The 16,662-nt window shown below is 48.7% G+C and overlaps 1 protein-coding gene across 2 annotated transcripts; it reads right to left on the bottom strand.

Annotated features, from left to right (window-relative positions):
• Positions 1-127: 127 nt before the first annotated feature.
• On the bottom strand, positions 128-11,096 carry LOC102774956 (cytochrome P450 4A6). 2 transcript variants are annotated; one of them, XM_006762536.2, is made up of 11 exons: positions 10,930-11,096; positions 10,226-10,300; positions 9,612-9,739; positions 8,505-8,629; positions 7,987-8,147; positions 7,444-7,550; positions 7,169-7,359; positions 6,932-7,065; positions 5,316-5,380; positions 5,099-5,175; positions 128-1,002 (listed from the first exon to the last, which is right to left on the bottom strand). In XM_006762536.2, the coding sequence occupies exons 1-11, from the start codon at positions 11,063-11,065 to the stop codon at positions 834-836; spliced, it is 1,368 nt and encodes a 455-aa protein (XP_006762599.2). In that variant the 5' UTR covers positions 11,066-11,096; the 3' UTR covers positions 128-833. The 2 variants fall into 2 exon arrangements, with proteins under 2 accessions (XP_006762599.2, XP_015418629.1); XM_015563143.1 differs by having other exon boundaries at positions 10,226-10,270.
• Between the last annotated feature and the right edge of the window lie 5,566 nt (positions 11,097-16,662).

Here is a 16,662-nt window from a genome sequence, read left to right as displayed (position 1 = left end):
GGTTGAGAGAGGCTGGTGGAGTAGAAAGGGAACAGAGCCCAGGGTCAGGGGGACCATCAAGCACATAGTCACCAATGTGGCAGGAAAGGGAAGACAAAGGAGATAAAGAAAAGACAGACACATCACATGACGTTGTAAACTTTATTCTAAGGAGGAAGGAAAAAGGAGAGGGTGTGGAGATGACAAATGGGTAGGAAACACACAGAAGGCCACCAAACGCAGACTGATGGTAGTCACATGGGGACCAATTCAGCTGAAGAATGGCTCCCAAGATGTCCACGGCCTATTCCCTGCCAGGTGTGACTATGTCCTGTTTTATCTGTGTGGCCCATATAATCATAGATGTCCTCATAAAAGAGAAGGCAATGTGAAGATAGAAGCAGAAAGATATTTGAAAATGCTGCTGGATTTGAATATGCAGGATGGCTCCAGGAGCCAAAGATATAAAAATGCAGTTCTAGATTCTGGAAAGACAAAGACAGGGAATCTCTCCTAGAGCCCTGGAGGTTAAATGGCCTTGCCCACCACACCTTGGTCGTGGTCCAGTGAAACCCATGTCAGATTTCTGACTCCAGAACCCTAAGAGAAGAAATTTGTGGTGTTCTAAGTCACTGAGGCTGTGGTAAATTATTATAGCAGCTAAAGGAGACTAATACAGAGAAGCACAAGCAGGCAGAAAGTGAAAAGTACAGAGAAAGGGGCAGACAGGCAGAGGATGGAAAGGAGGACATCAGGTGGAAGGGCAGGTGTGCAGGTGGAAAGCAGGAATTGGGGAGATAGACAGGGAAGGGCAGGAAGGAGTTCCTCAGAGCTTGCCCTTGTCCCAACAAGGACTAGAGGAGCTTTCTGAGCTTCAGGTGGATCCCATTCTTGGAATCCAAGACGATCTTTGGGAGGGGGATGGGAGCTTGGCGAGGATCTGCCGCCAGCTCAAAGCGAAGCAGGGTCAAGGCCACAGCCACCTTCAGCTCCTTCATGGCAAAATGCTTCCCAATGCAGTTCCTGGGCCAAGATGACAATATGAGGAAAACAACATGAGAAATGGCATCAAATCCTGTTTTCAGCTGGGCAGGCATCTGTCACTGAGCCCATGCCTGGAACAGGGCATTCTGATATGAGTCAATCCAATCCCCTTCCTTTTAGGTCACGCACTTCTACCCCACAAGCCTTGCTACCAAATGGTACAGCCAATCAATCTCTGGAAGAACAGTTTTAGAAAAGTGTGTTCTGTGAAAGCTGATTCGCCATTTGAAGAATTCACAGACACATGGATTCAGAAAAATCTTGTTTCTTTCTTTTTTATTTTTTGTTACTCCTTACCCGTGTTGGGTTTTTTTTCTGTCCATTGAATTTCCCTACTTCTGTTCTCAGCAGCCATGAAATCCTGTTAGAGAAATTCAATGCCCTAAGTCATTGAATCAAGTCAAGGAAATCACTACAAAGTTAATTACTAGTTTGTTTACTCCTTCCACAAGCAACTTCTGGTTTCACAATGTGGTGGCCAGGTCAAGGCATGACATGGAGTGGGGTAGGCAACACACTCAGGTCCTCACCATTTAGGAGGATGCCTGGAATTTTGATGCTCAAAGAGAACGAGAGATGGGATTGCTGGTGGAAATCAGAAATGCAACAAGGGGATTTTCTGGGACAATCAATTGCTCCACCTGCCTCCCAATGAGGCAGTCAACCAGTTTCTGTAGCCTTCTTATTCTACCTCAGAAATGTCCCTCCTTGACATCCATTAGTCTCCTCATCTGGACTTTTCTGTCTCCCTGCCTCCCCTAACACTTCACTGAAGCTACACCCAGCTCAGCCCCTTCAAGGCCCCCAATTACAGGTAGGACACGTCCAATGCCTCAGCTGGCATCAAAGCCCTCCATGGGTTATTGCCTCACTCACCTCTTACCTGTCTAGCTCCACTACTTCCTAGCTCAGCTCATGCTGAGATCACAGAGAATGCCCTACCTGCACCTCTGCCTGCCACATGTTCATGTCTGATCCCCATGATATGCCATCCTCACCACCACCACCCCCGCCCCCCCTGCTAGCAGTACCCCTTCTTCCCAGGACCCCCAAAGCAGAATTAGTGTTTTATTTAAGAATACATTACCATCCCATGCCCTGGACAGTTCAAGAAACATGGAACATTCAACAGTGTGCTCAGTGAGTGAATGAGCAAGTGAAAGGATGGATGAATATTGTGTCATGAGTAGAGGTATTTGTTTCTTGACTGAACTCCTGGAGGCTGGGACAGTATCTTTCCCATCTCCTAGCACAGGACTTGGCACACAGGCACAGGCTCAAGAAATATGTTTATATTTGAATGAAGTCAATTGAATTGAAAAAGTAAATTAACGTTGGGAGAAGAAAAAAAAGTAAACCTGAGTTCGGGGCTAGGGATTGAGCTGCCTAGTGCTCTCCCGCCCTCTAGTGGCAGGCACATGACTTCAAGCCAAGATCTATGAGGAAGGACTCAATCCTGGGAGAAACCAAATGGTACAGCCAATCAATCTCTGGAAGAACAGTTTTAGAAAAGTGTGTTCTGTGAAAGCTGATTCGCCATTTGAAGAATTCACAGACACATGGATTCAGAAAAATCTTGTTTCTTTCTTTTTTATTTTTTGTTACTCCTTACCCGTGTTGGGTTTTTTTTCTGTCCATTGAATTTCAGAGAGAGTGGAAGGGACAGGGAGAGACACACAGAGAGAAACATCGATGTGAGAGAGACCCATTGATTGGTTGCTTCCCTCAAGCACCCCCAACTGGGTCCATGGATCAACCCTGCAATCATGGTACATTCCCTTGGCCGGAATCAAACCCACAACCCTTCAGTTTCTTGGCTGATGCTCTGATCCCTGAGCCAAAGCAGCTAGGGCAGAAAAAGCTTGTTTCTAGTAACCAAGTACAAAGTTTATGGAAGTTACTGTTTCACAAGAGGAATTCTGTAGTCTTTGCAGATTTTCAAACAGCAGGCCATCTGGAGTGTACTTTTCCAGCTCCACAGCTGTTTCAACTATGTTTTATATTTTACACACCAGGGGCCTTTCTAATGCTATGTGTCATGTGCAAAGTAGTGGGTTTTCTCTCAAAGCAATGATTGTCCTTATTTTTATACTTCTTGCCAATGTTGACAGTGTTGACTTTGGAACTTTGCTACATAAAACCCATTTTATATAAAGAACTAGAGGCCCAGTGCACAAAATTTATGCACGGGCGGGGGAGGGGGGTCCCTCATTCCGACCTGCACTCTCTATAATCCGGGACTCCTCGGGAGATGTCCAACTGCCAGTTCAGGCTCGATCCCTGCTGGATGGGGCCTAAACTGGCAGTCGGACATCCCTCTTGCAATCTGGGACTGCTGGCTCCTAACCGCTCACCTGCCTGCCTTCCTGATTGCCCCTAACCACTCTACCTGCCTGTCTGATTTCTCCTAACCACTCACCTGCCTGCCTGATCTCCCCTAACTACCTCTGCTTGCCAGCCTGATAGCCCCCAAACTGGTCCTCTGCTGGTCTGGTCACCTCCTAAGTGCTTCCCTGCGGGACTGCATGATCTCCCCTAACCACTCTACCTTCCTGCCTGATCATCCCTAACTGCCTCTTCTTGCCAGCTTGATTGCCCCCTAACTGGACTCTGCTGGCCTCATTGCCCCCTTACTGCCCCCCTGCCGACCTGGTTGCCTCCTAACTCCCCCCGCCCCCACCGGCCTGGTCACCCCTAAACTATCCAGAAGGATGTCAGACGTCCAGAAGATGTTCAGTTGACCTGGTCTAATTAGCATATTACCTCTTTTTAGTACAGATTAGTGGCCCGGTGCATGAAATTCCTGCAGGGGGCAGGGGGTGTCCCTCAGGCCGGCCTGCACCCTCTCCAATCAGGAACCCACAGGGATGGGGCCTAAAATGGCAGTCGGACATCCCTCTCATAATCCGGAACTAATGGCTCCTAATTGCTCATCTGCCTGTCTGCCTGATTGCCCCTAACCACTCTGCCTGCAGGCCTGATCACCCCCAACTGTCCCCCACTTCCAGCCTGATCACCCCTAACTGTCTCCCCCTGCTGGCCTGATAGCCCCCAACTGCCCTTCCAGACAGCCTGCTACCCAACAATTGCCTCTCCCCCCCACCGCTGGCCTGCTCGGCCCCAACTGCCCTCTTGCCCCCCGCTGGCCTGATCACCCCTAACTGCCTCTGTCTTAGCCCTGTCACCATGGCTTTCTCTGGAAGGACATCCAGAAGGACTCCCGGTCCAATTAGCATATTACCCTTTTTTTAGTATAGATTTTACCTCCTGGAAAGATAGTCATGCTTATTTGAATATCAATATAGAGTCAAGCTTTTGTAGGATAGTCTGCAAAATTAAAGAGGCAGACATTGGAGTGAAACTCTCTTCAAAGGGCTAGTGCACCATTCCTGATTAAGGCTTGAGCAGTTAGGACAAGGAAAGTGCTAGAAACCCAAAAACACACAAATGTCACAGATACAGTGAGTGGCTGATCAGTGAAGTAGAAAAGGCAGTGGTTTGACTGCCCTGTGGGAAGAGAAAAACCCATTTTTTAATATTACTGATAACTGAGAAAAGTAATCTGAAATTTAAATTTGTATGAAAAATTTTAACTTGCAGAACTCGTATTTGTGAAATGAAAAATTGACACTGAATTGTGCAAGGCCATTGGGAAAGTAGCCATTTGAAGAGTTTTGGAGCAATATGTGCCTCTCTATTTTTGCAGTCTCCCAACAAAAGTTGGACTTCACATTAACATTCACATAACCATGACATTGACAGTAGACAAAATTCTATATCTGAGGGGGGATTTATATACCATAGTTCCACTGTCTACACAGTCCAACGCAAAGCAAAAACAACAACAACAACAAAAAAACAATGACAATCAATTGCTTTTCAGAGAAAATCAGCGGATCAAGTGTTTGTGCCCTGCCCTGAAATGCCACCTTTCTTTTGTACATATAGAAAAACGCCTCCTTCTCAACACAACAATATACAAGGGCATAACAGCAGACACCACATATAAATGCAGGTCACAATCATCAAGGTATGCCCCCGGTGATGCGCACCACCCAAGTACAGGATGCCTCACCTTGATCCTCCTGAGAAGGGCAGGAAAGCATGGCTGTGTGAATCAGAACCCGGTGCAAAACGGGAAGGGTCAAACACCTGCAGAGAGAGCAGTAGGGCCAGGACTGGTAGGGTCAGCCCCTCCTTCCAATCCATGAGGGCACAAGAGGAGGTGTTGTCTAGAAAGATCAGCTCATCTTCCCTCCCTCAGCCCATCCTCCCTCCCACAGCCACCATACCTCTGGGTTAGGCCACACCTTCGGATTATGGTGAAGTGCATAAAAGTTAAGTGAGACATGGATTCCTGTTGGGCAGGTAGAGGAGAGAAGATGGATTATACTCATGCGAGCGGGCGGCAGGTGCATGCACAAAAAGCTTGGGAGCCACAATGAGAGTCACTCTGAGTGGATTGATCCTATTGCAATAGAGGTGGGGTGAACATGGCAAAACACATGTGCACACATTAGGAGTCTATAACCATGACCCAGGAGTGAGGAGGAAGGAAGAAGTGAAGGCCTGCTTTTGGAGCAATTCAAAGTAAAACTCACATTTATCAAGTGCCATCCACGAGTCCCTTGGGGATTATGCTTTAACTCATCTATCCTCACCACAGCCCTCCAAGGAAGGTGCTAATATATATTCCTGTGGTTCAGATGAGACACCTGAGCTTCCAAGAGGCCGAGCAACCTGCCTATGATCACACAGCTAGGATGTGGCAGGGTTGGGATACAGACCACCAAAGGTGAGCTAAAGAGTGGCCTCCAACCATGGCAGTATTCTCAGATCTGGTCATCAGCTGCTCTCTGACATCAACTTGAGGGCTCCTTAGGGACTTGCCCATCAGACCTATGACCTTGGATTTCCGGATTTCCCTCATTTGCCTAGAGCAGCCGTGGGCAAACTACGGCCCGAGGGCTGGATCCGGCCCGTTTGAAATGAATAGAACTATTGAAAAAAAAGACCGTACCCTTTTATGTAATGATGTTTACTTTGAATTTATATTAGTTCACACAAACACTCCATCCATGCTTTTGTTCCGGCCCTCCAGTCCAGTTTAAGAATCCATTGTGGCCCTCAAGTCAAAAAGTTTGCCCACCCCTGGCAAACTTTTGTGGCCCTCAAGACAAAAAGTTTGCCCTAGAGCCAAGATCCCATAAGAAAGAAACCACAGCTACACCTACCTCTGACTGAATGTCTCTGCCCCCCTCACATCTCAGGGAATTAGACTATTAGAGTAAAAAACCAAAAGCCACATCAAGTATTCAACATCTTGTGAAGAACATTCCATGGACTGAGTCAGAATTATATTAACTGCCATTTATACAGTTCTTTGCATTTGTCAAAAAGGACTTATGCATACATTACCTCAGATATGGAGGGGAGTCAAATAAATGTGACCATGCAAACAAAATTGCCCCTAGACTCTTGTAATCTGGAGTTGGGATTGGAACATGGAGTGTTAGAATCATAGAGCATCAGTGCCATCAAATGGAATTCCTGTAGCAGGATGAAACCATGGATTCTATATGTGATGGAAGGGTAGTCCTGGAGAATGATAATTCTTAGGATCCTCTTCATGTGAGGTGTCACATAGGCATGGAACCTATTTAGGTGAATGTACTGAAATGACTTATTCTCTCTGAGTTGGAAGGGGAACTAATATTTATTGAACTTTTGCTGTGGTCCAACTCAGTGCCAGGCATTTTATATTTTTCATCTAAATTATATAGTAAGCATCCAATTAATAATGAAGAAACTAGACCAGAGAGGTTCAAAACTGCCCTAGGACATGTGGATCTGATCTGCCACAGGTTCTTGGAGAATTCCTAGGTTAGTAGTATGGTAAGGTTCAGACCTCTGGGTAAGGAGCGTCCATCAGGGAAGGTGATGGGCTTGCTGAGTTCTCTGCCGACATTTGGTACAGGTGGATAGAGTCGCAGTGCTTCCTTGATGCACATGGTGGTGTAGGGCATCTGATCCAGGTGATCCCTGGAATGAATGAAGCCCAACCTGAGGGCAGGCAAGGCCCCGGCAGACCAGGGCTTCTTGTCTTGCTGAGTGGGCAGGGCTCTGCCATCTCCTGAGCACTCACCAGGTGATGGAGGCACCATCCCCCAGAAGGCTCTGGATCTCCTTGCGGCACCTCTGTTGATGCTCAGTGTGGGTAGCCAGAGCATAGAGGGTCCAGGAGATGCCACTGGCTGTGGTGTCATGGCCCCCGAACATGAATGTATCTACTTCAGCACGCATGTCCTTGTCAGTCAAGCTACTTTCATTCTTCATCTGGAAAAGGAAGGTAAGAGTGCACTGCTTGCCCCTTCCTCTTGTCTTCTAGGCAAAGCCTCAGGATCCCCCTAATGCACTCACTCTGGCAAAGAGGAGGATGTCCAGGAAATCCAACTTCCTCTTTCTCCGGACCTCCTCGAGATCTTCCTCACCCTGCAGATGTGCCTTTCTCAGTTTGATCACTTGGTCTGTAGCAGAACAGTGGTTTCCAGGCAGAGTGAAGGGCTCTGGGTGCCCCAAAAGAGCAACCCACAGCGGCCCCATCAGCCCCTCACCTTGCTCCAATATGGGTGCCAGTGAATCAGGATGGATATGGGAGAGGTGTCCCTATGAGGGGTGAGATGTCTAGCACCATCTGATTGCAAGTTAGGCCTCCCCTTTATAGCACACCCATGGAGTAGGCCCTGCTTGAATGCTGCTTGGTGAGGGTGACATCACTATGTGGTGACACATGTGAACACCAGCACAGTCCATTGCACCCTGACATTTTGGTTCCCAAGCCCTGCACCTGGTACATATCCAGTGGGGAATGGCCTAGCTCCCAAAAGAAAGCAGAGGTCAGGGCCACCCTTTTTGAGATGTGCATGATGAAGGAGGGGAGCAGCCCAGGAGGGGGAGTCCAACCTGTGTGTTGATGGGCGATCTGGCAGGCCCGCTTGCTCCGGAGGCCATCAGGCGTCAGCCAGTAGATAATGTCGTTCTGGTAGAAGAAATTCCTCACTCGAGAATAAAAAAGATTTTTCACATCCCTAATGGCCTGGATGTAGGATTGGGATTGGGATTTCCTGTAGGGAGAAGACACAGAACTGATTAAGGTATTGGGAGGTGAAGTGGGGCTCTAGGTGGGAGTTTCCCCAAATAGTGGGTACAGATGACACTGAGGCATACATTGCTCCTGTCTTATAGCCTTTGTGACCCTCAATCCTTCATAACCAGAGGAAGTAGACTTCTCCCTGTGCTAGTGATCAGGGATCTGTGGCTGATTCAATTTTGGTCTGGTTTGGAATTATCTATGGTCAGGAGCTCTGGACAGACTCTGGCTTTTTGTGCTCATGAGCATCCAAGTTGCCTGAACTGCCTCTCCAGTAAGTTCATATCAGTTGGTAAAACAAAAGCCCAGCAGCTGCATGATTATCACTGACCTGTCCATCTGGATGCTGCTCTGCTGGCTGAAGGCGCACTTCATGATGGTGTCCAGGGTCATCAGAGAGATGTGTTCAAAGATCTCCAGATGAGAGTCTTGACTGATGAGCTCCTCCCATTTGTCCTGTGGTAGGAGGGGGACATTGACCCTACTCTGCTCCCCCAGAGGGCCTCTGCTGACCCAGCTAAGCTCTCTCTCTCTCTCTCTCTCTCTCTCTCTCTCTCTCTCTCTCTTTCTCTCTCTCTCAGATACCTCACTGTCCTGAATAGAGGCATTATAACATATTAAGACTGTACAGCAAACATTAGTAATGTGAGTATTGTACTCTCAGAAACTGTGATTATATAATTAAACAGGTTCCCTCATAAGAGTCTGAATTAGTTTTGAATTTTAGGAATAAGTTCTGATAATTACTACTTTTTGCCAAACCAGAAAACATTGTTATTCAGGCAACAATTTGGGAATATTCCTGTCCTGGGTTTGAGCTAAACCTGAGGGATAGGTACACTTCAACTCTAGGAAGCAAATGTGTCAAGATAGGAGGTAACCTAAGAGACCAGTACTGGGGATTCTAAGGACAGGGCATCAGGGACTTTAATTTTTTCCCTCATCAAATGTTAGCTGAGCATAGCTAGTAGATAAGGATCCGGGTCTGTGAGTGCAGATGTAATCTCCATTTCCTTCCATGGAGTGTCTCCATTTCATGTTGAAGCCCTGGCACCTAGGCCAGAGCCCACCTGAAGGACATTCTGGGATGTCCTCCCTGTCACTGAAACTGCCACTGTCCATGCCTACCAGTGTCCAGGGGAATGACTATTGCTCTAGTCCACTGTGCTGAAGACATGGGGTGTGAGGAGAGCAGACCCTGTTTCTACCATGGTTCTGCTTTCTCTTGGGAGTGACCAAAGTAGTGTGGATCCAAGCTGGTGCCCAGGTACATCCTGTCCCATTCACTTTTGGGAAGCTCTGTCACATTGTGGGATATGAGCATGTTATTCTAGCTGGTCGTGTGTGATGGATGTCTGAAGGACGCATGTATCCTAGTGTGGACTATATGAGCTCTACTATGAGTGCATGTGATCAGGTGAGAGAGGGATGGACTTACCAGCATCACTTGGACAGAGTCAGCCATGAGGCCTATGTAGGGCTTCAGGATGTCATAGCGGAAGGCTGGGGTCAGCATCCGCCTGTGTTGGAGCCAGGTCTGCCCATTCACCAGGAGCAAACCATATCCTGGACCACAGAAAGGTGTGTGTGGGGTGGGGGTGGGGAGGGGAGATGGAATCAGGATGACTCGGGACATTTTGGGAGGAACCAAGGGTGTCAGAAGAAAGCAAATGATGGGCAAAGGCAGGAAAGGCCAGTACAGTTCAGGAATGTGAATTTCCCAAAATAGCAAGTAAATTGGATGTCATCACGACAGCTGTGAGTTAAAGGCTGAAGTAGAGTAGGCAGGTCATAGAAGATCATAAATGAATATTACCCTGAAAACATTGGAGAGCACTGAGAAGTGATGGGAAGAAGCTGAGTTTCAGGGGGGGGGAGGCATCACCATTACCCAGAAGGGGTGAAGGTTTTATTAGAAGAGAAATCAGGCTTGATTCAAAGATGAGGTTGGTGATATAGTGCTGGTTATCTGTTGTTCTTTGTGAGCCGAAGAGATAGCTCTGGGTAAGTCTACCTGGCAAAAGAACAACAGTCCTGATTACACATACTTACCAATCCAGGGAGCCAGGAATCTGTACCAGCCATAAGTCTTTGGGTCTGAAAGGAAAGACAGGGCAGTGGAGGAACCTGGAGGGGACATGCTCCTTGAAGCAGCTATAGTCTAGAGCACGGGCTGCTATTCCTTCCTGATCATTGTCAGCTGGCAATGTGTCTCAAGAGAGCTTCCTCAATCTCCCACCTCAAGTTTCTCTTTTCTAATAGTTAATGTGGGCTCAGGAAAGCAATCCCAGCAGCAGAACACCCATAGGATGGTGAACCAGCCAGAAATAGTCTCTATCCTCAATGCCAGAGAAACAGAAATCTGTGGTCTTCCCACTTATTTGTGGGGGTTAGTCGTTCCATGACTCAGGATAGGCATCCAATGAGGGTGCCAAACCCAACTCAGCGTGGATAAGAAATTGTTTTTTAGATCTGGGCAAATTTACACAATTGATCATCTCAATCTGGTTAAAAGAAGAATAAAAAGAATGAAAGAACGAGAGAGAAATTTTAAAAAGTGGCCCCACACCACTCTTTAAGCATTCCCTTTCAGCAGACATTGTTGGCCTTAAGCTGGCTTGTGGGCTGGCAGGGTGGTTGTTAAAGGGTTCGGATAATGATGGTAGAACTGCAAGTCTATTCTGGAATTATCAACTCAAGGTCATGTACCCAAGCAGAAAGAGCTGCTCCAGCTGCAATGCAGGTTTCTGTCTCACCTGATCTTGCCAGGACCACCTTCATGTAGTCAGGGTCATAAATGATGATGGTGACCCTGCTCCCCCATAGCCAGCGAGGACAGGCACATGGGAATTTCTCTACCCATTTCTGAAGCTGTTGTAGCTCCTGGCCCATTTGGAACTATAAGCAAGGGAAAGACAAATCAATAAAACATTTCTCTTTAGGTCTGGATTTTGGAGTGATGGTGAAGGGTAGAATGGCCACAGGGAGATAAGTCAGGATTCGTCAGCAGTTATTAGGAGCTTGGAACTGTATCTGATGAGCCAGGATCTGACCTGGATTCTCACTCTTCATCAAGCCTTGGTCTAAGGTTAGAGTTTGGCTTCTAGTTGGACCCTGACTCAGTACTGCCTTTAGAGTGTTACACATAGTACATGTTTTTATAAATGTGCAGTTATGGACTAAGTGGTGTACACACTTTTTTCACACACTTAGAGTTATTGGTTGAACTATATCCCTTCCAAATTCATATGCTGAAGACTTATCCCAAGTATCTGAGAATGTGAGTTTATGTGAAGATGGTGTCTTTATAGGAGTAATTAGTTAAAATTAGGTCATTAGACCTAATCCTATATAATAAAGAACTAATATGCAAATGGTCATCACGCCCTCATGCCATCATGCTGTAATGGCTCAGACATTCAATAATAGGGAGTGAGGAATGGAGACCAGCCAGGCACAAATGAGCTTGCAAGAGAGGAATGGGGACCAGCCAGGCTGTGGCCTGGAAGTAGGACAAGCTGCATGCTCCACAGTTCCAGGTGCCAGGGGCTGCAACTGCAACCGTGGCCCAGAGAGGGAGAGGGACAAGCCACACACAGCACAGTCCCGGGTGCCAGGTGCTGGGGCGGCAGCCTGGGAGAGAGACAAGCCGACAGCCCCGTGGTCCCGGGCGCGAGCTGTTGCATCTGTTGCCTGGGAGAGGGACAATCCGTCAGAGCCATGGTCCTGGGCATTAGCGGCTGCACTCACGCCTGTGGCCCAGGAGAGGGACAAGTAGCCCACCCTGCAGTCCCAGGCTCCTGTGGCTATGGCCCGGGCGAAGACATCCTCCCATGTTCCCCTGTGACTACGGCCGGCCCTTGCGAAGCTGGCGTGGGTCCTGGGTGCCTGCAGCTGGTCAGAGGGAGAGAAGCCCCGATCCAGGGTGCCACCAACTGAAGTCCCAGGTGTGGGGCGAGGCATAGGTGGTTAGGGTGATCAGGCCACCAGGGGAGCAGTTAGGAGTGATCAGGAAGGCAGTCAGAGGTGGTTAGGGGTGATCAGGCAGGCAGAGGTGGTTAGGGGTGATCAGGCAGGCAGGAAGAGGGGTTAGGAATGATCAGGGAGACAGGCAGGGAGCGGTTAGGAGCCAGCGGTCCTGGATTGTGAGAGGCAGTCAGACATCCCCCAAGGGGTTCCGGATTGGAGAGGGCAGGCTGAGGGACATGCCCTCTGTGCATGAATTTCATGCACTGGGCCTCTAGTCCAATATAACTGTCTTTATAACAGGGAAAAGTTTGGACACAAAAATAGTCTCTTGGAGAGGGATGATGATATGAAGAGCCATGTGGAGAAGATCATGGTTTGCTAGTCAGGGAGAGCGACCTGGAGCAGATGGTTCCTTCACAGCCTTCAGAATGAGACAACTCTACCAACGTCTTGGTTTGAATTGTAAGACTATCAATTTCTGTTGCTTCAACCACCCACTTTGTGAAGCAGCCCTAACAAAGTAGGACAATTGTGTAATGTTCAAGCACACTTATGAGTGGGGATGGATTATTACATTATCCTGTTTCCCTGAAGAATGAGGAAACTGTTAAAGCATATGCCCAGGTGGCTGAGGACCCCAGGGTGTTTCACAGAGCCCAGGGGCCGGAAGCAGCAGGTTGCAGAAGGAGTAGATCCTGGGACTGGAGAGCTGCCAGGGCTGAGTCTCTCATTCTTTCTCTCTGAATTCAATCTCTTACCAAATGTTTATTGGGACTCTACCTGACAGTTTTCTAGAAGCTGGGAATATGCTCACAAATAGACAACAGTCCCTGCCTGCATGGAGGTAGGCCCACAAGGTGAAGAGCAGTTGAACCCTTTCTGGATGCTTGTCATTCTACCACATGTCCTATCTATGTGACATTGTGAATTCTATTCGAGAATCTGATTGTAATATAGCCAAGGTGTTCACCTGCTACAAGCCACTGTGGCTGGGGTTGAATAGGGCATTCAGAAGCTCACTCACGTTGGCGAAGAGGTCTCAGAGCTGGTGGGCTGGGAAGACATCTCAAAATGTTTCCACTACAGTGAACGATCAAATACATAAATGAGCAGATGAGTAGATGAATTTACTCATTCATTTATTGGGTAACTACATATTGAACACTTACTTTGGGTCCATTGCCATCCTAGTTGCTAGAGATGCAGTGATGAACGACACATGTCCCTGCTGCCATAGAGTTTGTGTTTGAGTGGGGGTGATGGTGGGCAGACAATACTGCTGTGACCTGGAAAGTGTCCTACTTGAAGGACTTAGGAAGAGACTTCATGCTCCAAGGTCATGTACATTATTGGGGCTGACCTTCCCCTTTGACCCCATGTGGGGACGGATCAGTGGGAGCCTCTTACCACCCCAGCTGTGTTACCTGATCCTCTAGGGTCCCTCCTACTGGCCCAGTAGGGGCCTGGAAGACCCTTTCAGCACAGTAGCATGCTCTCTTTCTAATTGCTTGATGCCCATGCAGTCAGCTTCCTGAAAATTCTTGCTGCTGGACACTGTCATTACTTCCCTTTGGGGAACCAAAGGAGGTAAAGTGTATTCTGCATTTTCTTTCTCCTATCTAGGCCATTTGGCATCCATTTCTCTGTCAGCCCTCCAGTCAACAAGTTTGGAATGCCATCTGTCCCTGAGCATGTGTGACTAGAGCCAGTGGAGACTCTTGTAAAGGGAATAGTGCCCATGGTGGCAGGGGTGACAACCCTGTGCGCAAATACCCAGTGCCCATGTGGCCACCACACTTCAGTCACTCCATGCAGATAGTGCTGCCCTGGAGTCATCCTCACTTGGCTGACCCTGGCAACTGCCACACCAAGAAATTTCCACAAAGGGAGTAGGTGGACAGGTAATAATGTGGCCACATGGCCATCCTCAGATGTGCGCTCTGCTGGCCTGGCACAGACTCCTGGTTTAGAGGGAAGACATGAGACTTGGGGGTGGAAATAGGATGGTTTGGATTATTTGAAACCCAAAGATGTTAGAAACCCAAAGATGTTAGTTCCACTTTCCATAGTCCCTGTGAAATTCCATATCAACTAATGCAGTGATTTTGTACCTTTAACATGTTTGTCCTTCATAGGCATTAATATTATTGTAAATTCATACAAATTAGAGTGAGTGGAACAGTGGCCTTGGTCTGTGCCAGGCATAATTCTAACATTACTAGGGGCCCGGTGCACAAATTTGTGCATGAGTGAGGTCCAGTCTGCCCGTCTCAATTGGGTCCAATCAAGGCCAGGCCAGTAGGAGGGGATGTGGGAGGTTGATTGGTTGGCCCCACCCCCAGTCAGGGGTGATGATTGAGTGTGGGGCTGCCCGGGGCGTTGAGAGGCCAATCAGGGGCAGGGCCAGGCTCAGGGGTACAGGGGCTGCAGGAGGTTGGTCAGCCAGCCGCGCCCCCGATTGGGCCGGTTGGCCAGCGCAGTGGGCCTCATAGCGACTGGTCACTCCAGTCATTCTGGTCATTCCAGTTTTCTGGTTGCTGGCTTTTTATATATATATAGAGTAGAGGCCTGGTGCATGAAATTCATGCACTGGGCTGTAAGGGGTGTCCCTCAGCCCAGCCTGTGCCCTCTTGCAGTCCAAAACCCCTCAGGGAATGCCTGTCTGCCAACTTAGGCCCGGGGGTATCAGGCCTAAGGTGGAAGGCTGACATCCCTCTCACAGTTCGGGATCCCTCATTTCTTACTATCCGCCTGCTTGCTGCTTCTTACTGCTCGGCTTGCTGCTCCTCAGCACTGCTGTGGAGGCAGGAGAAACTCCCGCCACCACTGCTGCGCTCCTCAGCCCTGAGCCTGGCTTCTGGCTGAGTGGCATTCCCGCTGTGGGAGCACACTGACCACCAGGGGGCAGCTCCTGCCTTGAGCGTATGCCCCCTGGTGGTTAGTGCGCATCATAGTGACCGGTCATTCTGGTTGTTGGACCATAACGGTTGCTTAGGTTTTTATTATATAGACTATTGGCCCGGTGCACAAAATTCGTGCACTGGGGAGGGGGTGTTCCTCAGCCCGGCCTGTACCCTCTCCAATCTGGGACCCCTTGAAGGATGTCCTACTGCTGGTTTACAAGGATTGGGCCTAAACCGGCCGTTGGACATCCCTCTTGCAATCCGGGACTGCAGGCTCCTAACCGCTCACCTGCCTCTGCCTTCCCTGCTTGGCCTCTAACCGCCTCTATCTTGACCCCGCCACCATGGCTTTGTCCAGAAGAACGTCCGGAAGTTCTCCCAGTCTAATTATCATATCACCCTTTTATTAGTATAGAAGATAGAGGCCTGGTGCATGGGTGGGGGCTGGCTGGTTTGCCCTGAAGGATGTCCCAGATCAGCGTGAGGGTTCTCTTGGGGCGTGGAGTGGCCTGGGCCAGAAGCCTGTGGTGGTTTACAGGTCAGCCACACCCCCATGGAGTGAGGATACCCTCTGGGGGGGGGGTGGCCGTCCTGGGTGAGGGGCTGAGGGCTGTATTCAAGCTTGCCACACCCCCTTCTGGGTGGGGGTCCCCACTGGGGTGCCTGGCCAGCCTGGGTGAGGAGCTGATGGCTGTTTGCAGGCTGATAACCACTCCTGGCGACCCAAGCTCCCAGCCCCTCCTTTTTTTCTTTTTCTTTTTTCAGTGTCTCCTTGAGCGGAAAGAAGCAGGTATCTGGGATTTATTTATCTACTTATATAAAAACCCTGGGTATAACATCATGGCCAAAACCATGACCAAGCGGAAGGAAGTCAGTCCTGCAGCGGTTGTCGTGGAAACGGCTGCACCCTCCCCCCAGTTGTTTCCCGGAGCTGTTTCCTGTAAGGACAGGGTTTGAGGCAGGAACCCACCCTCAGAGTGTGGTGGCATATCTTCATAAAGTGTGCCGCACCAGCACAGCCAAGGGTGAACTTGAGTGGGGGTGGCTGAAAGGCTTAGAAAAGACAAACAAGAGAATGAAATCTGGGTCTCAGTGGGGCGCTGCTTCTCTGAGAGACAGCGACCACGCACATAGCCGTGTCTTTATTTTATAGCAGATGCCACAAGGCAAAGTAAGAGTGTGACCAAGATATTTACAACATTCTCCTGGGTTTCAATCCTACTCAGCTACATGTACCGGAACTCTATCAAGCCTACATCATTCAGGCAGGTGGGGCCACGTGTTTGGACCATAGGTTCAAGCTTACAACTATAGCTGTTGGCTATAATTGTGCTGGGAGGGCCCTGCCCACCAACCTGGGACTTGCACGAGGACTGTGCCCTCTCATTAGTCCCAGGCTTGAACCTGTGCAAAACACTGTAGCGGCTCCCCACAATAAAGTTTTAATACATTATATTAGAGGTTGTGGTGGTACTGTTTTACACACAGCTTCTACAGGAATTGCGGCGAATTTACCTCTCGGTGGAAGAACCTTTCATTCCCAATATAAATGACCAATTCCATTAAATGAAACTTCAATTTCTAGACTCAATATTAACAGTGAAGTTGTAAAACGAT

This window comes from Myotis davidii, unplaced genomic scaffold, assembly GCF_000327345.1.
Source record: "Myotis davidii unplaced genomic scaffold, ASM32734v1 scaffold458, whole genome shotgun sequence".
NCBI classification, from domain to species: Eukaryota; Metazoa; Chordata; class Mammalia; order Chiroptera; family Vespertilionidae; genus Myotis; species Myotis davidii.
Note: the sequence above shows the minus strand (reverse complement) of the source record. Positions and strands in the feature narration are given on the sequence as shown.